This window comes from Chiloscyllium plagiosum, chromosome 11, assembly GCF_004010195.1.
Source record: "Chiloscyllium plagiosum isolate BGI_BamShark_2017 chromosome 11, ASM401019v2, whole genome shotgun sequence".
In the NCBI taxonomy this organism is placed as follows: Eukaryota; Metazoa; Chordata; class Chondrichthyes; order Orectolobiformes; family Hemiscylliidae; genus Chiloscyllium; species Chiloscyllium plagiosum.
The window spans coordinates 42,285,755-42,299,489 of NC_057720.1; the positions used below are offsets into that span (position 1 = coordinate 42,285,755).

Sequence of the window (13,735 nt, forward strand, 5' to 3'; positions counted from 1 at the left end):
TGATTAACTGTCAAACACTTTATGTGAGGAAGAAGTCATATAGTCAGGTCAAAAGCAAAGTCACTGGCTTGTGGTTTTATATTTGCTGTTTTATGGCTCAGCTTAATTTAAACTTACTAACACGTAAGAATGTTTGAAGTGGGCACAACTTTTACTCAAAGACACAGCTATGTTTTACAATAGATTTGTTTTGTAATAGAAGGTGTGTAACAGGCCTAAATATATTAGTTTGCATAGTCATTGTGAACTTTAACTTGTTTTAGATATCAATAGTTATTGTGGAGTCACAAGATATTGCTGTAGTTACAGGATATCTATAAATGTTCCAGAACTCTCTTTGGGAAGATAGTAATCACCAGAAGATGACACTACATGCTGATATATGCATGAATGGCCTAACTGGTAGTAGCTAGCGAGGGTTAATAAGGTCTGGGTTTTAGTGCTTTGATGCATGAGAACTTAGACTGAAGAGATAAGAAGAACTTCAGAACAGAACAAGATCCCGAAGCCTCGTCAAATCAGTACCCCAAACTGGAGCCCTAATGTGGGTTGGCTGCAAATCTCTTTTATTATGCATAATTTCTTTTGTATCATTATGATAAACTTAATAAATTCTGTAAAACTTGTGAAAACATATTTATATCTGAATGAGTTGTAACTAATCATGACTAGTGACCTTTACATTAACCCTTTCAAACTTCAGTCTGTAATTCTAATTGACATAGATCTTGCAATTAAAGTACACTTCAAACTCTTAGTTTTGCCAAATCATTAAATAATGACCCCTAGTTCTACATTCACAAGAGAAAATATCTTTTCCACATCCATCCTGCCAAGACCTTAAGATGTTTCAATCAGATGTCTTTTTTATTTTTCTAGACTCTATAAGATACAATCTAGCTTGGACAACTTTTCCTGACAACCTGGTCTTTGCTGAACTCCTTTTAATATAATTACATCCTCTCTAAAATAAGGAAACCAATAATGTGCACAGTACTTCAGGTGTGGTCTCAAATACCCTATATAAATTAAGCATAATCTCCCTAGTTTTACAGCCAATCCTGCTCACTATAAATAATAACATTCTATTTGAACATAGAACATTACAGCGCATTACAGACCCTTCCACCCTTGATGTTGCACCGACCTGTGGAACCAATCTGAAGCCCAAGTAACCTACATTATCTCATTCTCATCCATATGTCTATCCAATGACCATTTAAATGAGAGTCCACTACTGTTGCAGGCAGTGCATTCATGTCCCCACTACTCTATGGGGAAAGAAATTACCTCTGACATCTGTCCTGTATCTATCACCCCTCAATTTAAAGCTATGTCCTCTCATGCTAACCATTGCCAACCAAGGAAAAAGGCTCTCACCATCCAACCTATCTAACCCTCTGATTATCTTATATGTCTCTATTAAGTCACCTCTCAATCTTCTTCTCTCTAACAAAAACAGCCTCGAGTCCCACAGCCTTTCCTCATAAGACCTTCCCTCCACACCAGGCAACATCCTAGTAAATCTCTGAACCCTTTCCAAACCTTCCACATCCTTCCCATAATGCGGTGACCAGAACTGTACGCAATACTCTAAATGTGGCTGTACCAGAGTTTTGTACAGCTGCAGCATGATCTGATGGTTCTCAAACTCAATCTCTCCTACCAATAAAAGCTAACATACCTAGGATTCTTAACAATCCTAAGAAACCTGGGTGGCAACTTTCAAGGATCTATGTACCTGGACACCAAGATCTCTCTGCTCATCTAGACTACCAAGAATCTTACCATTAGCCCAGTACTCTGCATTCCTGTTACTCCTTCCAAAGTGAATCACCTCACACTTTTCCTCATTAAATTCCATTTGCCACCTTTCAGCCCAGCTCTGCAGTTTATCTATGTCTCTCTGTAACCTACAACATCCTTCATCACTATCCACAACTCTACCGACCTTGGTGTCATCTACAAATTTAATAACCCATCAGTCTATCCCTTCATCTAGGTCATTTATAAAAATGGCAATTAGCTTTCCTAATTACTTCCTGAACAGTGATTCATGCACGAGGACATCCAGATCCTGCTGCATCTCAGAGCACTGTAATCTCTCACTATTTAGATATTATACTTTATTTGTATTCTCCCTATAAAATCAACAACTTTACATTTTTCTACTCTCTACTCAGTTTACCAGATCTGCGCCCACTCACTTATCTACATTCTTCTTAGCCTCATGTCTTCTGCTCAACTTACCTATCTATGTATCATGAGCAATTTTAGCAACCATATCTTATGTCTCCTCATCCAAGTAAATTTTTAAAAGTTGATAGCCCAGCACTGATCATTGTGGCATTCCACTTATAAAATCTTGCTAATCAGGAAATGATCCATTCTTCCTGCTCTACGTCCTGTTGCCAACCCAATCTTCTACACAAGGGCAGGAGAGCCTTTTCCTGCTCCTGGTTATCTGGTCCTTTGAGACCGCTCCACCATTCAATAAGATCATTGCTGATCTTTTCATAGCCTCAGCTTCACTTACCTACCCTCTCACCATAATTCTTAATTCCTTTACTTTTCAAAATATTCTTAGTTTTAAAAGCATTCAATGAGGAAGCCTCAACCACTTCACTGGGCAGGGACTTCCACTACCCTTTGGGTGAAGGCAATCCTCCTCAATTCAGTCCTAAGTCTGCTACCCCCACCCAATTTTGAGGCTATGCCCTCTTGGTCTAGTTTCACCTGCCAGTGGAAACATCTTCCCTGCTTCTATCTTATCTATTCCTTTCATAATTTTATGTTTCTATAAGATCTCCTCTCATTCTTCTAAATTCCAATGAATATTATCCCGGTCTACTCAGTATCTCCTCATAGGACAACCCCCTCAATTCCAGAATCAACCTACTGAACCTCCTCTGCACCCTCTCAAGTGCCAGTATATCCTTTCTCAAGTAAGGAGATCAAAACTGCATGCAGTACTCCAGCTGTGATCTCACCAGTATCCTAAACAGCTGCAACATAACCTCTCTGCCTTTAAACTCAATTCCTTCAGCAATGAAGGAGAAAATCCCATTTGCCTTCCTAATTACCTGCAGACCAACCTTCTGTGATTCATGCAAAAGGACACCCAGGTCCCTCTGCACAGCAGCATGCTGCAATTTTTTATCATTCAAATAATAGTCCTTTTTACTGTTAGCCCGACCAAAATGGATGACTTTACAGTTATCAACATTGTACTCCATCTGCTAGGCCTTTGCTCACTCACTTAAACTATCTATATCCCTCTGCAAAGTTTCAGAGTCCTCTGCACACTTTGCTCTACCACTTACCTTGGTGTCATCACCAACTTTAACACACTACATATGGTCCTCAACTCCAAATCATCTACATAAATTGTAAATAATTGTGATCCCAACACTGAACCCTGACGGACATTACCAGTCACTGATCACCAACCAGAAAAGCACTCACTTATTCCCAGTCTTTGCTTCCTGTTGGTTAACAATCCTTTATCCATGCTAATACTTTGCCCGTAATGCCGTGCACCTTTATCTTATGCAGCAGCCTTTTCTGCAACACCTTGTCGAATACCTTTTGGAAATCCAGGTACACATCTACTGAGTCCCCATTGTCCACCATGCTTGTAATGTCTTCATAGAATTCCAGTAAATTAATTAAATGTGACATGCCTTTCATGAATACATGAACTCATGAAATGGGACAATTTCTATCTAGATGTCTTGCTATTTTTTTTCCTTGATGATAGATTCAAGCATTTTCTCCACTACAGAAGTTACACTACACATGCTAATGTATTACCTTTCATTTTCCACAATAACCTTTCATGTGGAACCTTATCAAATGGCTTCTGGTAATCCAAGTACAGCACATTCATTGGTTTCCCCTTTATCAACATCATATTACATCCTCACATAACTCAAAAACTTGGTTAAACCCGATTTCTCTTTCATAAAATCATATGGACTCTGTCTAATTCCCATGAGCTTTTCTAAATTCCCTGATATGATAATAATCTTTACTAATAGTTTCTAAAAATCTGGTCTGCAGTTGTCTACTTTCTGTCTCCCAGCTTCTTGAACAAAGGAATTATATTTGGCATTCTCTAATGTAATGGAACCTTCTCAGAGTCCAAGGAGTTTTGGAAAATACGACCCAGGAACCGTTCACCTTCATTTCCAATGATTTGCTTCCCTAATGACTTTCTCACATTTCTTCATATATAATCATTTCTGAGATGTTGCTTACATCCTCTATAGTGAAGATCTGGCAATTCATCTGCCTCCTATTATTAATACTCCACATAGCTGGATCCCTGCAGTTCAGCATCTTTGCTCATCATTTAATGACAAGTGTTGTGCAACATGATTGAGAACCAAGAGGCATTATTCTACATTAAAAAGGTGCTACATGAAAATTAGAGATATTCTTGGAAAACTAAAATGTTCTAAATTATGTGCATCTCAGGACATGCAATAAAATCAGTTGGGTATTAGCATATTTTACAATTGAAGGCGTGACATTTGAAAAGCTTTTGGGGCGGCAAAAGTTAAGATTGTAAACTGCTTCATTCTTCATTTCATAATAGCTCCTGATTTTCTTTTAATGTCTCATTGAATATCATTCATTGGTGATATTCAAAACATTTAAAACAATTGCTTACAATGGAAATGTTGCAAGCAGTTTTCAGTTTGACATTTTAATCAAACATTTGGGCATAAGATCTTTTCATGTGTTGGTAGATGTATTTCTCATTCACCTATTTTAAGCCTGACTGAATTTTGAAATGGTTTGGTTTGGTAGAGAGCAGCTACATACAAACCAACACTGAATTAAATCAACTGGATGGAAGTCCAACACAGAATTAATGGGCAGCATTAGTACAGACATAAACACAAGCATAAAATTCTCAGAATATGCTGATAACAATCAAGCAAAAGAAAACCGACAGGAAATGAGAAATTGGAAGAAAGAATTAATGACGTGGTGTAAAGGTTTGTTAGGAGGAAAGAGTACTTTTCAAGGAGGTGTGAACTGGAAGGAATTTGGTAGATTTCTTTGTCAACAATTTTTATGCTTGCAAGAGTGATCTTTCCTCTCAGTTAGTAAGACAGAAGCATTATCTTTTTCTGTATTAAGTGTACTTTAACTGACATTCATGGCACAATACTGACTGTGGGAAGAAATTCAGAAATTAAACTAATTTTACAGCCAAAACATATGTTATGAGCATGTGATTTATACATGTGTATTAATATAATTTATTTTGGGTCTGAATTTTGAACAATTGACATACACATTTTGAACGTCTGAAGTGATTTAATTAATTCAACATAGGTATTTCCCTAGACACGGTGATTACTTATTAAAAACACAATCTTAAAGACATAGTTCAGGAAGACTTATGGGAATTTGTTTGCAAAGGGAGGTTTTTACAAGTGAACAAAGTAAACAGCTGTACCTGAAGTTTTCAGTTTAAGAGGTCAGAAATTGATTCTACATCTTTTGATCTGGGGAAGCACCTATTGCTTAGAAAAAAGATGGTTTCAGTGTGTGTGTGGTTTGGAAGAGTCATGGCTGAAGCTAGATGTATGAAACAGTTGCTTTTGAGAAAGGGATGCAGTTTAGGACAGTTCAAGAAGAAGTTAACTCATCATAAGGAAGTTAATATAAAAGTTCCAGGCCAGAAGTGTATGGTTAAAACTCTGAGGAGGTTATGCAAAACTGCGAAAGACTAAGCTCGGACAATGTAATGTTTATTGCCTAAGCCAAATCTGTACCACTGTTTGCCTGTTTTTCAGTAGAAGACCATCTAATTAAAACCAACATATTAAATTTCTTTCAAAGATCAGACTTTTCCGATAATATCAGTTGAGACCACAACAAATGATAATTAGAAAAAGCAACTTACTGTATTATCTTCTACTTCATTCTCAGGGAGATTCCAATGACATTTGAATACCTCTCCTAAAATGGGATTGTATGGTTTCTTGGCTACAGATCCCTTGCGACCAGCATGAAAGGCTGACAGGTACCATTTGACAACCTGTACCATTCGGTCTCTTGGGTCACTTTGGTCTACAATACTTTAGAAACAAAATGTGAAAGTTTTGTTTCATTGGTTAGTAAAGTAATCACATACAACAGATGTGGCAAGAACAACCTTCTGAAAGGCTCTGTGATGAGGTAATTGATCCGATACGTTATTCTCAGAGTGATGAAATGGACAAAAGACCTGCCTTAGCAGTCTGCCAATTTTCCATCATAACAAGATGCCCAAGCAATAACTCAGGCTCTCTGATTTTTTTCTTCTCTCCTAGAATAAGTACTTGATCTTCAGTCAACATAGACCTCCAAGATGTGTAATTCAATTCCACTGTTTTGGAGGAGGCAGGGTAACAAGGCGATGTCAGGGACTTAGACATCTAAACTTACAAATTTACATCATTCTCCAGGCTCAGATACAATATTGGAGGTCACATATAAAAGTCCATCATTGAGTCAATACAATGTGTGAAGAATCTTAATAGCTCAAGATTTTAACCTAATTACTAAAGAAGTTCATAATAATTAAAATATCTTCATAAAGCTATACATAGATTATGATAACTTAAATTAAATAAAAAATTTAATAAAAAAGTAAAAATGTATACAAACCAGTCCCAAATGACATAGAAATGAATTATCATAATTACAGGATTTTCAAATCAATGCAATAGTCAAATTAACCTGATGTGATGAATTCCTTTATTATCTGTATGTATATTTGTGCTGTGAGTTGAAGCACTTCATGAATATTGCAATATTCAAGGCACAGAGAGTTTCAATGGATTGCTACATTTGAGTCCCACTGCTTAGTTTTGACTGTGCTATAATATTAGTTACACTTAATCCTGTCTTTGAACAAGGGTTGAGCCTGTCACGTTTTCAATTTCTTACTAAAACTGTTCAGGAGAAACAGATTACCAATTCCGAGACATAGGTAGTTGGAGAAGAAAATGCAAAAAATCCATGCGGAAAAGAACGAGTTGGACTATGAAAAGGCAACTGACGTACAACAAGTCTGTGTAATTGGGACCCAGGACCTGGTCAGGAACAGTTGGTTACTCTGCACTGTTAGAATTTAGGGAGAGGTTACAGGTAGCTACGTTTGGAGTCAGTGTAATGTTAAAAGATTAAATGGGAATACCTTTCTGGACATTAATGTTAAAGAGTTAGACTGTAAAACTGAACATTCTGGAGGCGGGTGGGGATGACATTCTGAGTGACGAAAAGCATGCAGAATGCGGATAACTATCCTTTGTAATTTACACTTCATTCACAGTCATTTACTATTACTCCCCTGCTATTGTCAAGTTAAATTATAATTCATTGCTTCCAACCAGGAACACTTTCTAGCCAGAGGTATGTCGCACCTGCATTGCCTTGGAGAATCACTGAGTCAGGAAATGGTCTGCATAATGATTCCCCAGGATTAGGGCATTAGCATTTGCATCATCTCCAAGGATGATCTCATCCTGCAATTGTACCGAGGGTAACATGTGACTTGGGATATCTTGAGTGGCATGTGACTATGTGGGAGTGGCCAGAGTATCTGTAAGCATTGCCAACTAACTTGTATAAAGGGGATGCATTTTCTTTGTTCAGGGTCTCTTCATGCCGCGAAGTGTATCAGGAGGGGTGACCGAGCTTGTACAAGCTTTATTAAACTTTGCAATTTGGTGTGTGCGATTTGCATCTTGTGTGCGAAACCTTGGGGAAAAAAAACCTGACATCAGGATTTCAAAAGGATCTTGAAAGCTGTGGAACCTCAGAAGAAACCATGTGCTATTAAGGCAGATTGGAGTTTAGGAAATGAACCCAGAAGCAATACTGGGTTGCTAAAGCTTGCTGTTTGTGAAATATTGGAGTTGTGACCATCAGTGCTGGAGTACAATTTCTAAGAATCTAAAAGACCATGCTCCTATGAAAGAAAGGTGAACATCCAGAATATGAGCAGTCATTGGAGGTAGTCAGTGAAGAAGCAGCTGTTGAGACATTTTCAAAGCCAGATTAACAAAACTGAATAACTCAAGTACCTTGAGAAATCTTAATGAGAATAATAAAAATAAATTCACATAATACAAAACAAAATAATTCAATAAACATCTGGAATTAAGAGTCTAATGTTGAGCATGAATCCATTGTTGATTGATGGAAAAACTCATCTGGTTCTCTAATGGCCTTTAGGAAAGAAAATTGCCATCCTTTTCTGGTCTGGCCTACATGTAACTCCAGATACACAGTAACTTGGTTGACTCTTCACTGCCCTCCGGGCAATTAGGGATGGACAAAAAAAAATACTGGCCTATCCAGTGATAGCCTGTGTATGAATGAAGAAAAACAAAACATCTGGAGATCCAAAGTATCACTAATGGACACTAAATTTGTGGACTAGGAGTGGGGGTGTTCCTGAGAAATCCATGGTATCTGTTTTGATTGCATTTTCTAATACTAAACCAGATTCAAAGTCAAACCAATATAATTGCCCGTATTCATCATTCTGGTTAAATTTAAATTTTTTATGCCAATGGAGGAGTGAGACAAGAAAGGAATCAGTGTACCTATCCAGCAACAGTTATGACATTACTAAGAATACTTACCTCACAAACAAATCAGGGTGCGCAAAAAAATCAGCATACATTTCCAACAATGATCGCCTTTCCAAAATGAATGTGGGAAGAACCACCTGCAAGTTAAATGAAAAGTTTCAATGTTGTCTTGAAAATTAAAACAAAGAGATGGTTCTGTGCAAGAGAGCTAGATTATAAATTAATGATAGAATAAATAAAGAGGTATACTTTTGAAAAAGAAATGGAAAAATCTCAGATTACACCTCTACTAGATTGTATGTACATTTCTATCATTGGAATTTTCATTTTATTAATTTCAGTAGATAAACAAGAACAACAGAAATAAGGGTGGTTTTCAAGAAACTGACAAAATAAACCAAAAGTAATAATTTGTATTTTGTGTTATGAAGTTGAAGCCACTGTACTATACATTTAAGAATTCTGAACTCAGAGCTTACAAGCACCTGTGTGATATAACTAGATGGCAGTCCCAGAGATACCGGAAAATTGAAAATATGTAATATTTGGCTGTGAAATGGATACCTGAGTTGGTTGCTGTTTTGACAATTCAAGTTTGACCAGTTTAAATTATGCCCCAGGATACTAAATCCCAATTGAGTTTGAAATTGTTGTTTTGCGAACATTGAACCAATGAGACAATCCAATGCTGGGGATATAAAAAAGCAGGCATTTTGAAAATTGGACAGAGCAACTGCCATCAACACGATCCAAAAAATTAGGGAACACTCTCTATCAAAGGCACCTTTCCATATGAAACATATTTGCAGTAAAAAGAAAGACGACGACCCAGGGACATCTGCAGCCGGAAGACAGACACGGAAGACAACAGCCGCTGTGTAGCTTTGAAATTAAGTTGATGTGATTTTAATGTGTCTTATATGGAAGAGTATATTGTTATAGAGTTGGAGACAGATAATAAGCAGATAAGAAAAAGGGGGCTTAGAGTCATGAATAGTTGTTGTTTAATGTTTACTTTTAGAGTTAAAGAATAAATTTATTTTATTTTCTTTAAATGTTGGAATTTGGGAGTTTTCTGTCACTCCTAGTTTAGTAGATTTGATGCGAGGTGAGCTTCTCTGGGTGTTTGGTTTAATTAACAGAAAGGTTCGCCACCATGTCATAACACTTTGCTAATCAACAAATAAGTACTGATGTATAATGATTATTTTCCCAATGGCTCTATACCAGATAGTAAGAATGCAAGAGATTTACCACTGTTTATTCACCTTCAGAATAGTATTTCTGAAAACAACATTAGTGTTTCCACTGCAAGTAGCACCTTTGTAAACATTTCATGGTTCTTAAGTGAATACATGTGAAAATAAACCTAATTATAATTCAGATGCTTCAAAGTCCTTACCTTGGTCAGGTCCATGCCCAGTCGGACCTGAGACAGAAGATGCATAATGACACTCTTATGCTCTTCCACAGATTCCCCCTCACCTTCATCATCCCTTTCATCATGTGTGTCAAACAGCTCTGATAAATAAAACAAGGAATTAGAAATAATATGTAAAAGGAGACTAGAGTAACTTTAAATTACCAATTTTACATTTTATAATTTGATTTTACTAATTAACCTGGTGAAGTCCATAGTTTCATGGATAATTCACAGCAGACCTGCTTATAAATCATTAATACTGTTGTCAAATTAATTTCTTATTAGTCTAGTAGTACTCCTGGTGTCCATGAGGAACCAATTCCATTATTATAGACAGTGTGAACACTGTTGCAGGAGCAATATCAGTGTGTAAAATAACTTCTTTGCCAAAGTTTATGCCATTAATTGGAAAATCTCACTGTTAGATATATCAAAACAGAAATCTGAAGAAGATCTGGCCTGATTTTGGAATCCATTTGCTAATCTATTTAAATGAAAGTTAATTAAAGGTTAACTGGAATTAATGATAATGTTAATATGTGACAAAAAAAATCTGCACTTTGAAAATCAAAAGAACTGATTATGCTGTAAATCAGAAACAAAAATAGAAGTTGCTGGAAAAGCTCAGCAACTGTGAAGAGAAATCAGACTTAACGTTTCAGGTCCAATGACCCTTCCTCAGAACTTCCTCAGTTCTGAGAAGGGTTACCTGAACTGAAACGTTAACTCTGATTTCTCCTTACAGATGCTGCCAGACCTGCTCAGCATTTCCAACAAATTCTGTTTTTGCTTCTGCACTTTGAAACATTGGACATTTTGTTTGAATATGTTGTGTCATAAGATCCACATTGCCTCTCCACAAACTACATTTCCTTTTGTCATGATTTTTAAATGCACTTTAGTTGTCTCTATAAATTGCTGCTTCAACATTTTCCAATAAATTTTTCTGCATCAACTGTCAGAAGGCTATTGCTCTCAAGTGACATTGTTTCTACTTTAGTGATGTTAGCATCACAGACAACAGCTGCTGTCATCCCACATATTAAAACTTTCATTTACTGACCAATGTTGGACGTCACCGTAGATAAATAAATACACACAGCACATGAAACCCATGAAAAAAATTGTTATATATGTATTGATGGACATACAAATTGCAAAGCAAACAGCAGACAAAAATACAGTAAAAGAGCAAGTTCTGAAAGTAATTAATGTAGTAATAAGTAATTAATTCATGCTGGGAGCGATGTCCTTAAGAAGGTCCTAATTGTTATGTTTATTTAAAGGTAACATTTTAGTCATGCTACTTCTTCTACAGAGGGATTCAGAAAAAGAAGCGATTGCATTATTTTGCATAAGATTTATAATTCTTGATCTTCCTAATGAACAGATGTGACACTCATCTATTCAATAATATAGACTGGAAGCTACTGCAAAATAGCTTTAGGTATGAAAATATGGAAAATTATATTTCCTTCAAAATATTATAAGCTGCACTTCTAGTAATAAAATTAGTTCAGCAAAATGACAACAAGTAGCATTGGAAGTTCCTTTCAAAGAGTAATTCTCAATTTAAGAAAAGGATGCAGTTCAGCAAAACAGTACCTGTATCATTTGTTCCATTAGACATGGATGAATTCAAAGATTCAGTGGTGTCTGGTCTTTTCAGACTGTCACCTGTGTTGCTGTGTGAGATCACTACCGAAGATATTGAGCTACAAAAATATTAAAAATGGCATTAAATAAAAATTTATTTTATGAGTATTTAAGAAATAATTTCTATTGCAAATGGCTCTTTAAACAGCAGTTATTTCTAATATTTATGATTAAATAGTTTCCCTCATTCAACAATTTAAAATTGGCATGTACTAACAAGCTTCACAGTTAATTCCCTTGTCTGCACTTCTTTTAAAATGTAACCTGTTTTTCTAATCCACCTGTTCAGAGATACACTTCTGAAGCAGGTGGGACATGAACCCAGGTCTCCCTTGTCTGGGATTAGGACATTACCACTGCACCACAGGAGGTCCCCTTGTCTGCACTATTAACAATAAAAAGGTACAAAGAGCACCTGTGGCATAAGATAACTAACACTCGATACAATATCAAATGCAAGGGAGGACTGTATTAAAAGGTGATTTGCTATTTAATCTTTAATGTTGTCCTAATATCATGAAAATCACCTCCAAAAAAAGCCACAGCATATCTACAGCAGTCATGAATGGATAAATGTGCAGTTATTTTGCATAATTTCTCATTTTTCATAGAATCAATACGGCACAGAAGGGACTATTTGGCCCATTGAGTCAATACGGTCAAAGCTATACTAAATCTATTCTAATCACACTTCACAATACCAGGACCATAGTCTTGATTGTTATGACACTTCAAGTGCTCAACCAAGTACTTTTTAAAAAGTTGTGAGGTCACCTGCCTCAATTACCCTCCCAGATGGTGCATTCCACACCCTCATCACACTCTGGATGAAAAGATTGTTTCCTCACATTTCCTTTAATTTTTAGTTATGTCCCACTTGTTATTAACCCTTCAACTGAGGGAAACAGCTGCTATTTAATCACCCTATCCCTAATAATCTTACACACCTCCATCAGTTTCCCTATGACTCCTGTGAGACCCACTGGTCTGTCATTCCTGGTATATTGATATCACCCTTCTTGAAAAGCTGAATCACATTAATGGTCCTCCAGTCCATTCAAAACCTTTAACGGCCACAAAGCAATTTTTTTTAAATGGGCAGTTGGAAGGGAAAATATAAAACAACTTCCCTGTATTTTGATAAAGAACAACAATTCTAGATAAAGCTTAAATCAACTAATGCAAATTGACACATCTGAAATCTAATTTTTAACATAACTTTTAGATGGAGATTCAAAAATGAGCTGAACAATTATAATAAAGTAATAATGTGACAAGTGCATTTTAAAAAATCCTGAACTTTTAATGAAAATTTGAAATCTGATAATTTCTGAAACAGTAGTTCCCAACTTTTCTGCTCCAAGTTCACCATCGCCTGTGCTTATAGATATCCCATAGATCTCTTGACAAAATTACACATTTGGTATTTTGAAAAAGAAGTTGTACAATTAAACATATTACTTTGTCTTTACCATACCAGTATGAAAATTGTTAGTGTTACGAGCAACTATTCTCAATTTATTTGTCAACATTCTAATATCACATGGTCTCCCTGGTTAATATCCTCTTTCAGAAGTCTGCAATTGCATACCAATGCTAACATGAAAGCAATATTGTGTGATCTGACTCCTCTACATTGTGCCAATCTCACAGATGACTTCAAACTTCTTTCTTCTCCACACTCCTCCCATTTCCCTCACACTTGTCATCATGGAACAGAGGAAGGTCTACAATATGATGTCAGATGATTAACATCCTCAAAACCAGCCTCCAGTGTGGGAAACTGTCTCAGTCAAACTGGCGTTGCAATACCAACATTCTTAATCGTAGCAGAAGTATGCATTCATTTGGTCAAAACATTTCAAAAGCACTTCACAGTAAATAATCTTCAAATTGCAGGGATCCTATGTAGACAGGCCAACTTGGACGACATTTAATTTTTTTTCCCCAGGTAGGGAGCAATCAGCTTATGACGTAAGTCGTGTTTTATTAAACACACTCTTGTTGTCTTGTAGAGAGAGAGATAGAAAGAGAGAGAGATCGAGAGAGAGAG

The 13,735-nt window shown here is 36.4% G+C and overlaps 1 protein-coding gene across 4 annotated transcripts in view; it reads right to left on the reverse strand.

Annotated features, from left to right (window-relative positions):
- Positions 1-13,735, reverse strand: part of osbpl9 (oxysterol binding protein-like 9) — a 172,236-nt gene that overhangs the window by 18,031 nt on the left and 140,470 nt on the right. For all 4 annotated transcript variants that reach the window (XM_043699210.1, XM_043699208.1, XM_043699206.1 and 1 more), the window contains 4 exons: positions 11,632-11,741; positions 10,006-10,124; positions 8,655-8,740; positions 5,924-6,098 (listed from right to left, as the gene is read on the reverse strand). In XM_043699210.1, coding sequence (XP_043555145.1) covers positions 5,924-6,098; positions 8,655-8,740; positions 10,006-10,124; positions 11,632-11,741 — 490 coding nt within the window. The remainder of the gene's footprint in view (positions 1-5,923; positions 6,099-8,654; positions 8,741-10,005; positions 10,125-11,631; positions 11,742-13,735) is intronic.